The 13,443-nt window shown below is 35.7% G+C and overlaps 1 protein-coding gene across 2 annotated transcripts in view; it reads right to left on the bottom strand.

Moving 5' to 3' along the window:
- The window catches only part of LOC107222528 (nocturnin), a 29,653-nt gene extending 16,210 nt beyond the window's left edge, over positions 1-13,443 (bottom strand). The window contains exon 1 of one of the 2 annotated variants that reach the window (XM_046731296.1): positions 12,810-13,443. In XM_046731296.1, coding sequence (XP_046587252.1) covers positions 12,810-13,033 — 224 coding nt within the window. In that variant the 5' untranslated portion in view covers positions 13,034-13,443. Of the gene's footprint in view, positions 1-5,322; positions 5,676-12,809 lie in introns of those variants that run through there. The other variant, XM_015661943.2, reaches the window with a different exon arrangement.

The raw sequence follows: 13,443 nt of genomic DNA, 5'->3' as shown, positions 1-13,443 counted from the left end.
TTTTCTCGTGACACCCTCGTGGAAAAAAAACCCTAACTTGAGTGTAAATTTCCCGTAAGACAAAAAATTAGGGGTACGAATTTACATCCAAGTTGGGTTTTTTTGTTTTTCCGTGAGGGTAAAAGTCGTTCGAGATTTGATAAAAATTTTATAGCGAATCACATACACCTGACAATTACAATGAATTACGATTTATTCGAACCTCTGCGTCAAGTTTCGAATAAATAATTTTAACCTTTGGAAATCCTGGGCAAAATTCTTTCAACAATCAATTTACATCGACTTGAATTGTAGTTTCACGGGTTTTAAACGGTGTAACACCGATGTGTCTTGATTCGTATGAAAAACTCGCCGAGATGCGAACGGAACAACACTAAAATACTTTCATTAACGAGCTGTTTTTTCCACGAACGATCACGAATTTTCCAATATCGTATAATAACGATACAATCGAGCCTGCGACAGGTATGGAATACACACGTGAAATCCACAGGTCCGAAGAACAAGAAACGGACCGTTCCATTTTCGTCCGTTTGACTAAATCGGACAACACCTTCCTAGATTTTCCATTAAAAATTAGCCCCTTAACAATCGTTGGGAAAAATCCAAAACAATCGAAGGGAACAAATGTGTTTCGGTTATTTTCCAGTTCTCTGCCGAGCATGAAGACGAGAAAACATCTCCGGCAAGCCGCGCACAACGTACCCAGATTGTTACACATACATGCATAAATGAATCCAAGATCCAAGGGATAAGCGTATAATAGGATGTGATATAAGGTAGTCATAACATTACGGTATGAAAGAATCGCCACCTTGAGCGTCAAAGGCTTCTTCTTACAATGATGTACGTACGTACTTGTACGCGAGGTTACAGGTCCCCCATACGCCTGTAACGCGAAATGATCGAGGAACGATAAGAGGAAGACATTGTTCGAAAAAAAGAAACGAACGAACTGGGACGTCGTAGATTTGACGAGGCCCTTTTGTAAGGATTTTTCATTGTCGTACGAACCGACACGTGGTATAATAAATAATATCTCCTAAAAGGGATCAGCGTACGCACACACGCGTGTACACAACGTACATACGTGTACCTATTTGCGCAAAGCGTTTTTTTCAGTTACGTCGTCGATACGTTCAATCGAATCTTTGCAAAGATCTCGCGCCCGTTTTCAATACCTCACCTACCGTACAAATAATACTTACAAACACGGGCGAAGGAAATCCTGTAAATTTCCATTTTCGGTACAATGGCGTAAAAAAAAAAAAAAAAAAAAACAGGCGGCCTCACAAATAATACCCTATGACGTTTTGTTTACCCCTTAAAACTTTACGCTGTACGCGTCACGTGTACGACGGTATAATCGTACGTTTACTTTACGCGTGGTTACTTTTTTCTTTTTTTTTTTATCTTCGTTTAAAAGGAGAATCAAATACGGCCGCGCGTACAATTTTTGATGTTGATTTTTTTGATTAAAAAAATAAAATAAAAATAAATATGCCTTTTTTTAATACTACTCCGGAATTCGCCTTCTCTGGAAGTTTTTTTTTTTTTTTTTACTTCCCGCTACCATTTTCTTCTCACCTTACTACGAATGTTGTAACACGAGTCGAAAATAATTCCTCCGCAAAAATGTCTTTATCCTTATATGCGAAAGTTACAACCTACGATTCGATAATTTCGATTACACTTTTTTTTTTTTTCTCATTTGCTTCTTCTCACGATTTCTATACACAATTATAAGAGTTTGTTTTACGTTTACCCCGCTCACTTCCTAATTCCTCAACGTCACGTGACTTTTCATCGTTGCTAAACGTGGATTTTTTATATCAGATCGGTTAGCTATTGTCACATGAGAAACGCGTTTCTTACTCAGAGATTATCACTTGATAAGAAAAATTATGAATCATTTATATTCGTCGTTACGTATCCTCGGGGATATAATTAAATACGATAGTTACAAAAAAAAAGTGGGATAACGATGCAGTCGTTGAGAGAATTTTTGTATGATTAATACGGTGTGATAATGAGAATGTTGGAAACATACGGGATTAACCTTAAATAGCATTTGCAACACGTAAAAGAACCACGGGAAAATTCGTAATGTTGAAATGATTTAATAACGAGATAAAAAAAACCCACGTACATCATTTCCTACAGCTTTTAGCAGCTGGAGTGATTCTGCAGTCTGAAATAAATTAATTTCTTACATAAAACGACCGGATGAAAACATACGAAATTACTCTGATAATCAGATCAGGAGTAAAACTTTCTCGCTCATTCAGATCTCGCTACTACTTTGCATAAATCATGCTGTTCAGGTTTACTCTGTGTTATTTAATCTTGAGGTCTAACACAGTTCCGTTCATTCAAGGTTCGTGAGGATGAATTGACGTTGAAGCCTTGTTTAACTAAAAAAGTAGAGTAAGCCTCAGAAATTGATTTTGCGTTGCAATAACCAAAAAAGGATCGACGATAGCGCAAAATGGTTGGGGGTGCCTCGTTTTTCGTAATTCCAACAATATTCAAACAGTTTTTTTTAAACGATACCGGTTTTACTGAATTTTTCTAGTTACTGTTGCAAATGAAATTTTTCTCAGTGTTCCAATTAGCAACATCAATGATTAATTATACAAGGGAGAAGCCGTACCAGAGTTGATGCTAATCACGAAGTATTTTTCATGCAGGCGTCAGACGCCAACTATATACATTATACATAGACCTTAAATTATTATTTAACGGTAAATAATTTTTGTTTTTTAATGTGTAAAATACCGCTGTGATATCGTGATATTTCCAAATTAATCTGCAAGCGATAACCAGCTCGTTATATTAAATTATCCAATTACATTTTACGTAACTTGATGTCGATTACGGATAGCATCACATAAACGTCTAACTTAGATTTCGTATATGTATTTGAAAAATATTTTAAAACCGTCGTAAAATAATTTACTACTCGCAGTCAGATTTTTTTTTTGGTGTTATCAAAATTGAATCAGTTGACTGGAATTTGATCAGGTATATAATATAATCATAAATATATTATATGTAATTACATTTCGTGTCTCACCAACTAAATTTTTCATCGTTTTACAGACATGGAATCATATTTTTCTATCCGATTTGGACTTTTACGTTAAAAAAATTACTTTATACGCTTTTCAACGATATTTTCAATAGATATATAATATATAATACTTGATTTAACTCTCAGTTTAATTATTTCTGCGTTATATGAAAATTCATTCTGTCGACTGATGACAGAGAGAGAGAGAGACAAAAAATTTATACATTTACATCGATGTATTATTCAGTTAATAACTATCGTTCTTGCTGTTGTTACAATTACTTTCTCCTAATTTCCTTCCATTACCACAAAGCTCACTGTAATATCAGTTTCTCATAAATCATCGGAGAATCTCGCGAAGTCGACTCCGTCATTTCTTCAATCTGGTGGTGTTTTTTCCTCAATTTTTTTTTCCTTTCTTCCCCCCTCTTTTCTCACCTTGTGATATGTCACGTATCGGTATAACATCATGCGTATTATGTGTATCTATCGCCACGTTAATTTCGCTAAATCTATTCTAAAACCGCACAGATCCACGTGTCGGGATAATATTACGTAAGATGACCCGAGTCGCTAATGGCATATATATATATATATAGACATATAACATATGATAACGTACCTAAATAAAACGAAAAACAAAGGAGTAAATAAAAAAGATCAGTGCGAAAAATGGAGTGCAAAAGAAATCGAAGATAAATAGATTGTTTTTTTAAGTTAAATATTGAGTAAAAATATTGAATGAAAATAGTGCAGCATACGGAACTGCGAATTAATTAATACGCTGCTTGTGATATCGACGTATGTAATCCGGTAGGAAGGTTGTAATCTGGTTGCTGACCTCTGTTGTAATATTTCGAATGTCTAGATGAATGTATCCTTGAATTATCGTGCCGATGTTGTAGACGTAATATGCATACAAGCGGATATTTTATTGTATAGCCGATGAAACAATTACCGTTCAACTATGTCGTACCTTGATATTTCTTTGCACGCGTACGAATACATACAGCATACATATGTAACAAGTACAGCGACGATGCACGTAATAGAAAAATTCTAATAATGCCGGGAATGCGGCTTCAACCAGACTCGTGCATCTCTAAATGTTTTTCAAATGTTAATTTATTCTACGTTCTATGGATAATATTTATCGGCATCGATCATACACATTTCGTTGAAATGTCGCGATACGGAAAAATATTATACCGCGGTGTAATGAAATCGGGGATTAAATCGAAGTGCTGGTAATGAATTTGATACAGCTTATTGTGAAATTTCGTCCTTTTAACTCGAAACGGTTAATGCAGCGGTAATTTAAGACAAAGTAGAGTTGTTCATATGGAGTTTTCTTACATGATTCAGGTTCCATTGCTGAACTCGATTCCCGCGGCAAGTTTAACGAATTTTGTATTTATTTTATTTGATAACTACTCTTTGTTTTTACTATTACCTTTACCTGTTTTAATAATTTCTTTTATTTATTTTTTAATGATTTATCTCTTTTTTTTTTACTCGCTACGTAGTCCTTACAGGATTGCAATGCCCTAGGACTTGTAATAAAACCGCTTCTCTCTCTCTCTCTCTCTCTCTCTCTCTCTCTCTCTCTCTCTTTCATGGAATAAATTTCCGTAATTTACATACATTTTCCCTTTTTCCTTGCGGTTTGATTACCTAACTTACGTGTCGCGTGATCATTGATCTGTTTCTTTGTACATGGTGGTAATTGCGCGAATCCACATCCGTGTCGTTAATATATGGCGATGAAAATAACGGATGTTCATGATCTACGTACATACAACGGGTAATTGTAACTTACACTTCGCTAATATATGGTAGAATTCAGTGTCGGAGCAAAATCACGAGGTTCAAGTTAACAGAGTTATTGTAACGAAATATCGAAAAAAATCACTGTTTTCTTATTTTGAAATTGATCATGAAGTAACTGGGATTGCAAAATATGAGAATATTTCGTTTTATCACGCTTTACTGTGTCTCAAACAGTCCCAATATTGTAAAATAAGGGTTTTTCCACAGCATGAATCGTTACTAACTTCAATTTGATATGAATTCCTAACCGTGAATAATTATTTCTGTCGGAGAATTATGTTTACTTCGTGATCGTCATGCATACTTGTCGTATCTAGTGACGACATTTCGTATTAAGTCGATTTTTTCCAATTATCTGTTTGCGTGCAGAGAACCAATTTAAGGCGTGCAATTTTTTAGGTTAGAAAAGTGGTTCTTACCTTGGCTGTAGTAGAAGATTGGAAAACTTCCTGTGCGCGAACGATATTGCTGATTTGCATCTGAGTAAGCTTTTCGTTGCCGACGACATGTCGAACGAGTAAATCGGATGAAAAGTAAGAGTAAAAAAAAAGGCTTGTATTCTCTCCCGGAAGTTCACAGTCTTCGGGCTGGCTGGCCTGTTGTTCTCAAATTGTAGAATTTCTACCTGCCCTCGTCTAGAACCGGACTGGCTATCAAGTGGCACCGTTCAAGTGACAAATTTTCACCGATCGTGAATATCAAATGATATCCCTGCAAGCGTTTCTAGTTTTTAACCTTAAGATAAGTTGGGTGCAATATTTTTCAGCTACGTGTAGAGGTAAACCATTAAAAACGTTTGCCAGAGCCGCCGCCGATAAGCCGTGTAGAATAATTTACTGCCATCTGGTGGCAGAAAAGTATAAGACTGCCTTACCGGTCATATGCGAAGATAAAATTCATTTTTCGCATAAATTTCACTTCGAACCAGCTTCAAGTAACGAAATGAAAATCCAAAAACTTGCACGAGATTTTTCGTATCTCTATAAAGGCGTAATTGATTACCTAAAACGATCAGTTGATAGACCAGCGCGACGCCATATTGTTTTGCAATCACGCCCACGTTTCGAATCGGAAGAAGCAAAGGAGTTGTAACTTCAAAACACGAGAAGAAAGAAAGAACGAAATAAAAAAAACATAAGAAAAGAAAAAAAAACAGACCGACAAGAGTTTAAACGTGCACCGTGTTGCGCAAAAGTAGGTAGGTAAGGTATATTATAGCGAGCCAACGAAACTGGGTCGTAATTCATTGCCTCCTTCATAACGTCTCTCTGTATAAGTAACATCCCATTATGTACCTCCATTATAGGTATAAGGTTATACACGTAATACGTACACAACTGGACTACAATACATAAGGAGAATCGTGTATATAATCGCACGTGCATGACCGATAAGTTTCGCGTATTGGTCGGTGACGCAATTTCTCGTCGCATTTTTGGTACGTGCTCTATGACGTCATGGACCACACGACGGTTACGTTACGAAATCTAGGGTAAAATTTTTGGCCCTGAATAACGATATTGTGTGCGTTCGGAAATTAGCTTCCAGTTAAGACGAAAATCTTTCATCTCTTTTGCGTTACCGCGTTTCAAACTAGCTCTGTCATTGTCCTAGGGAACTTTTAACGCTGCTTTTTGACTATTTTTTCTAATAAAGGCCGTGTTCGAAAATTGACTGACAGTACTGTCAGCAATCTTTTATCTCATTTGCGCTGCCGAGTTCATGGACAGCTCTGTCTCTGTCCTAGGGAATTTTCAGTACTGGCAGTCAATTTACGAACACGGCCAAAATGTTACAACTCTTATACGAAACTTCCATCCTGTTAAAAAATTGAACGATATTATCGTGCAGACGTTTCATGTATTTATAATTATTTGACACAAGGTGTAAAGAGGGGTAAGAAAAGAAAAAAAGAAAGATTCAAACATTGAACGACAAAAAAAAAACTCGTGTGATATTTTCATCATCGTCACAAACGAGTGACAGAGAATAATATTTATACATGATTTTAAAAATACCGCAGCAGCTCGCAATGCTTTTTGTTAAGCGTATCATTGTTGGCAGAAGAACACCTCGCGAAGCTGTACCAGCATTTATAATCGTTATTATTATATGTAAACCTGTATTGTGTACAACTGTATAACTTTTGAAGAATTCGTACGGCGAAAAATTACGGTTAACTGCTATAACTGGTTGTACAATATTATAAAATGACTACTTGTTTGGTTTTGTTTTGTTTTTTTTTTTTTTTTGTGTGTTAGCTTTTTTCGCGAAACAAAGTTGTAAAATAAAATTGTAAGTAATTAACGATCAAGTTCGACCAATTGGACAAACAAATAGAAAAATTTACATTCTGCGTGAAATTTTTTAATACAAACTATGACGAACTCGAAATATTCAAGTAATAAATAAATATGTATAATGAACTTGTAAGCCGTATAATTTTTCCCAGGACGGTTTCTTTCTGTCGCTGACATCAATTTTATATATTAGGTATGCTGAGTAGTGCTGCTACGGTATATTTAAAGCAAATATTTTTCGATTGTATTTGGCTTTTGCCAATATGTAATAAAGGTGCCGAACAATTAGATCAATATTTTCACCAAAGAACACCAAAATTTTAAGTACACGTGTGCTGAATGCAGAAATTTTTGAACATAATAACATGTTGATTTGTTTATATACTGCTAGCTGTTCCAAAAAAGTGGATTCTTTGCGATAATTGCATCTTAGTTTTTTTCAAAAATTTAAATACACCTTTAAGTACACGTGTTAAATTCACTTGGCTTTCAAAACGTAGAATTATCTTCTTTTTCAAAGAAATAAAAATCTTAACGAGCGCCTGGTTGAAAATGAAACAAATGATCAACATGAAATTGAGATTTACTCAACACAACAGAGTCATTTTAATAATAAATGGAAATTTATTCATTCCTTACAAACATGATCGTCAACAAATTACCAACAGTTTAGAAAATCGCGAATAATCACGAGAAGAGATCTGAAAAATACAACATCTTCAAGAAATAATTACGAGAGGAATATTTCAGAAATGCGTTTATTAACAATTGATTTAAAGTCACGGGTGGTTGATTTGTTTTGTTAACTACAATTTCGTATCTCGACAGGATATCAAATTTGATACAAGACTTTCGAAATAGATTTCGATTCGAAACAAATAAAGAAAAAATAATACATTTTCAACAGAAAGTTAGAAAGAGTAACTTATTCTGAACTCGATATTATACCTTGTGTCTTGTACGTACAAAAACAATACCGTTCGGACTTACAATTTTACTGTGAAATACCCGGATCGTATTTTGAAATATTTCATAAAGCCATCTTCGTAACTGCAGAGTTTATTTTAATTGATTTCATACCGCAATATCGTAATCACAAGACCTTGTAATATTCTCTCAAAGCGAAATAAAAATAAAAACAAACCTTGCTGAGGAAATAAGAAAACAGACCTAAACCAGTTTTTCAACATGCTTAGTAAACGGATAGATAAATATAAGTATAAATATAAATGACAACCATACTGGGTTTTTATATACTGATCAATTATTTTCAAGAATTGAGCCAACCTATTCCAATATTTCTATATAATATACAAGGTGGGCCGAAAAAACGGTCCCGATTTGAAACGTGAATAAAATCCAAACGTGTCGGCCGATTATTAAAAACTTTTTCTAAATTAGAAGAGCGAATCTTTCATTTCGCGTTTGAAAATCTGAAAAATCTTTATCCCTTGTTGAGATTCATACTCCTGAAAAACGGGTATTGATAAAGTCGCTGAAAGACAGGATAAAATTAATATTATAGAATATTGAACTTTTTAAACGCGATATGAAAGATTCAATCCTCTAGTTTGAAGCAAGATAAAGTTTTCGCAAATCAGTCAACACGTTCGGATTTTATTCACGTTTCAAATCAGCCCCGTTTTTTTTTTTTTTTTGTCCCACCCTGTATAATTCGACAAAATATTACCACGACCATTTAAAAAGTCTTTCGGTTGTATACCGGAATCACAATGCACGCGAACTTCCACTTGCTATGCAAAGCGAGGCTATTGGCCTGATGAATCAGTCAAATAGTACCAAATAAAAAAACCACAATGGTTTTTTGTATTCTACGAATCAGCGATCAAAACAAGGACGGTATTGCACGAAGTATAGTTGAAAAAAAAAAAAAAAAGAAACACTTCGATTCAAGTGTTTGTCAGTTGATTTGAATAAATTTTTTTGAATAAAATACGCTTTACACAACTAGCATGGAAATATTTGTTGAAAAATAAGAAAACACTCGTACATCGCCGTAAAAGGCAAAGTTAAATAAACAACAATCCTCCAAACGAATAAATATCTCCTCTCCGTATGCAAACGAACTTACATTTTATCCATACTTAATTGATTCTGTTTTTTTTTTTTTTCTATTTTGCTCGGAGAAAAATAACCGAAAATCAAAATATTTGAAAATAACTTTGCATACGCTGTTGAAAATTAATGACACGTGACGTAATTGCGTGAAAATGTTAAAATCTTATACGTATGGTGAAATTTTTCCCTATTAAAAATGATACAATTCATACGCCAATTAATTTTATAATTTTACTGTAAAATCAACAGATTTCACGAATATTAGACTTGTAATATCATCGTTACTGGCTAACGATAATAATCGCGATTTGTACCGATTCTCCGGTTCATTTTTCACCTCTAACAACTCGTGAATCAGCATATTTTATCACACGTTACATACTTAAAAAAACGTTACGGCAAATTATCGCAGGTTAAAAATATATCAAGTAATTGTTACGTCTATAGACGCACGCACTTTTTATCGTATAACCCCAGCTGACTTTGTTTTTTTCCCTTCTTTTTTTCTTGCCATTTTAAGAACGAGACGCGAATGATTTATTGAACATCGTTCAACATCGATTAATACAAGCCTTTGAAAGATTCCTGATGTTATTGTATAATCTGAAATATCGATGCATAACTTTACTTTTTCTCTTGACGTGTCGATTTTACGTTTTACTTATTTATTTATTTTTTTATAATTAATTCTGATATCAGACAGTCGAAAATTCACAAAACGTACGAGATTTATATCGTTGTTGATGAATTTTTCCCAAGTTTTATACTTTGTTGTAAAGAGAGAGAGTGGGGGGCAAAGAAGTAGCGAAACGACGAGTATAATAAAATTTCATTTGCATGGAAATAATAACAATATCCTGGAAAATTTTCAAACCACTGTGAATACCATTTGATTAATGTTCGAACCTTAGACCTTCATCTGCAGAAATTACATGCATAATATACAAGACTATGCGGCGCTAAATCTTATAAGGCTAATAAATCTTTTTCAAATCGCAAAATTTGGTAAAAATTTTAAAGCTTGAGTTAATTCTCCATTTGACGTAAGGGTTTAAAAGTTGCGAAATGCAACTTTAAGAAACTGTATAAATTTAATGCACGTCATTTTCCTTTGCTCTCTTGTACACAATATTCAAATACTTTCTATGGATTTGTACGGTGAGAAAATACAAGTATTCCTAATTATTGAGAATTATTGGCGCACGTCAAAATGATGGCATGTAACTGAAATTTCAATATTTGAATATTATAAGTTATTCTCATGACGCGTCCGATTGGCAACGGATTTGTAAACAAGTTACGCTGTAGTTGAATAATAATTACATTGACCCCATAACGCTGTTGATATTCAAAAATAATATTTTCCAAAATCAAGAAGAAATCAAATACACATTATAATTTATAACTATATTTACTAGGGTGTTTCAGAAAAGAATAATTTGCGATTTTCCACCATACAGAATGTACAGGATCTTTTTTTTTTTTTTTTATCGACCTAATCAAAGTTTTTTTCACATCTAAGAACAAAGTCGAGAAAGAACGCAACGGAAGAAAATAAATACTCGTCACCGATCAGTGACTCAAGTCTACGTGTTTCAAGTCACGTTTAACAAACTAACGAGAGGTTAATTAATAATCAAGTCGTGGTACAGGAGCTTAATTAGTGAGAATTATCCAACGTGACTTTCCCGGATCCTGGTCTGCTGTTGTGTAAATAAATAATTGTGGAATACCTTTAACGGTAACGACTACCGGAGAAATATAAACAATACTATAACAAAAACCACTTTGCGTTCATCAGACAATTGTTTCCGGGAGTTGATTCACATTCCCGATCACGCCATGCGACTACTTAGTAATTAATTATCCCTTGTTTCAGGCAAAGTCAATCGATTCGACGATAATTGTTTATCGGTAAAATTCCCGATGCAGAGCATTCGTTTAATCGTACATATCTTCTTTTGTCACGACGCTCTTACTCAACACTTACAATTACAATTGCTATCCGCTTTTCGGTGAAAAGATTGATTTTTCTTCTTTTTTTTTTTTGGTCTCACAATAAAACACAACACAGTCAAAATATTGAACCAACCGAGAAGCATGAAAAAAAGAATGTTAAAAATAGATTCAGGAATATCGTGTCAACTTTTAACACTTTATCTCATATTCGCAAACGTTCGGAAGGTAAAATTTGAAAAACAAGTATCAGACGTCGCAAATACGACACATAAGTTGACAATCACTTATGACCCGTGTATGCTAATGAAACAGTATTTTTTTTTTTTTTTTTTTTGGCAAAACCAACATCACATTCGTAACGAATTTTAAAGTTACATAACGTCAGTAGCTGCGATGTATTAGAAGGAAAACAATTTTAAAGAAAGAAATGGAAAACGTTAATTATTTTTTCCACACACGTGAAACCGTCTGTTCGTGACAGTGAAAAAAACAACAGTTCATCGTCGCGCAACAAACGAGTAATTTTCATTTTTTTTCAAAAAAAGAAATCGCCTGTCGGTATTAAATAATGTCCTCAGCTCGTGCCAGAAACCGCGCAATGTTTTGTAGATCATTTGCCGCTGCTAACGATCGGAATGAAATCATTTCGATGGGTAAACAGAAAAAGTTGGGTCAAACAACAACGAGCCGAACGGTTGTCCCACAAATTTAAGTCTATGCAAACAACAGGTTGATACACTCCGGTATCGAGGATGTTAATGAGTTTTGCAACTTATTCGGAATTAATCATGGCCGACAAAATATACCGTTTGTTGCTCTTATCCTTAACGTATAAACGCGGTATACGTATAACTGTCCATGCTTGTTGTAAACACACGTCCTCGATTACTGAAATCTGGAAAGTGTTCAGCTTTAACTTTACCGTCGCGTAATGAGTAGGTAATGTAGTTAAGCAAAGTACATTCATGAGAAAGAAAGAAAGATGACGATGACGACGGTGACGCAGGTGACGGAGAAGGCTGAGTTATCAAGGTCTGGCGTAGGTGTAATAACGAACATTCGACTCTGTAATAAGGTTCGACGATAAATTTGTAAAGCACACCTTGAAGGATGCGATTACGGGACAAGTGCTCGCTGCACGACTTCCACCGGTTACAAATCGACAAAAACCAACCACCAAACGTTCAGAACCGATCAATCAACCGATCAAGCTGTAATAATATGTATTAACAGTGCCATTTCGATTGGTGTCGTGATGAAGATATTAGGTGTACTTGATGACAAACGAACTTGATTAAACAGCCGAGTAGGCACATCAATCAGTGAATATCGACGAAAGGTCGGATATTTACGTGGTACCATAAACGTGACTTTTAGACGTCGTCGTCACGATCGATGTTTTCTTCTTCCTCCTCTCTTCTCGACGTCGGGTGTTGAATTTTGACGTACATCGCGGCGTCAAGTGTCACGATTGCTAAATCGACGTGTTCTAGGATCATCTTTTAAAGACCCTTTTAATTCCGATCCCAACAGCGACGCAACAACGAGGAAAATAAATGTGCTTTTACCTGACTAAGTAAAGGAGCAGCGCCTTGGGCGGTACGTATTCTCCGGACGATCCGTATTCTCCCATCTCGATGCTTCTCGCAGCCAACCGCCTCTTGGCAGCCGGCGATGTCATGAGCGAAGCTCTGGCCAAAGTCTCGGCGAGAGCCAAAGACTCGCGAATCTTTGCCAAGTTCGGTGCCACTTGGCGTGTTTCTTCCGTGGCCATGGTCAATTTGGTTTCCATTTAACGGCTGCAGTTGTCTTTTTAACTCTCGAGGCAATATTCCGGTGATAAAATGATATCCTGCGCGGAGCTTTCACTCGTTTCGGTGCTTTTGTTCACCACGCGTTGATCGTTTCACCGCGAACGACGTTATTAGCCACCGTAAAAGCTCAGTTCCGGTCTCTTGAGTAATTTCGTACCGATTACTGATCGCGATGCTGTTGCTGCTGCTGCTGCTGCTGCTGCTGCTGCTGCTGTTGGTGGTGGTGGTGGTGGTCGGTCGGAGATTCAGGATCGACTGACTATCTCGGCAGGTTCTCCGGACGGAAATAGCGCCGTGAAGATAAAGGCACGTCAGCGATTGCTCCAGGCCATCCGGTATTATGCCGGCGGTCACTCTCTTCAACTTTATACGCTCGCTCGCCTCTCCA

This window comes from Neodiprion lecontei, chromosome 2, assembly GCF_021901455.1.
Source record: "Neodiprion lecontei isolate iyNeoLeco1 chromosome 2, iyNeoLeco1.1, whole genome shotgun sequence".
Classification (NCBI taxonomy): domain Eukaryota; kingdom Metazoa; phylum Arthropoda; class Insecta; order Hymenoptera; family Diprionidae; genus Neodiprion; species Neodiprion lecontei.
The sequence above is the reverse complement of the archived record's forward strand: the minus strand, read 5'-3'. Positions and strand labels throughout refer to the sequence as shown.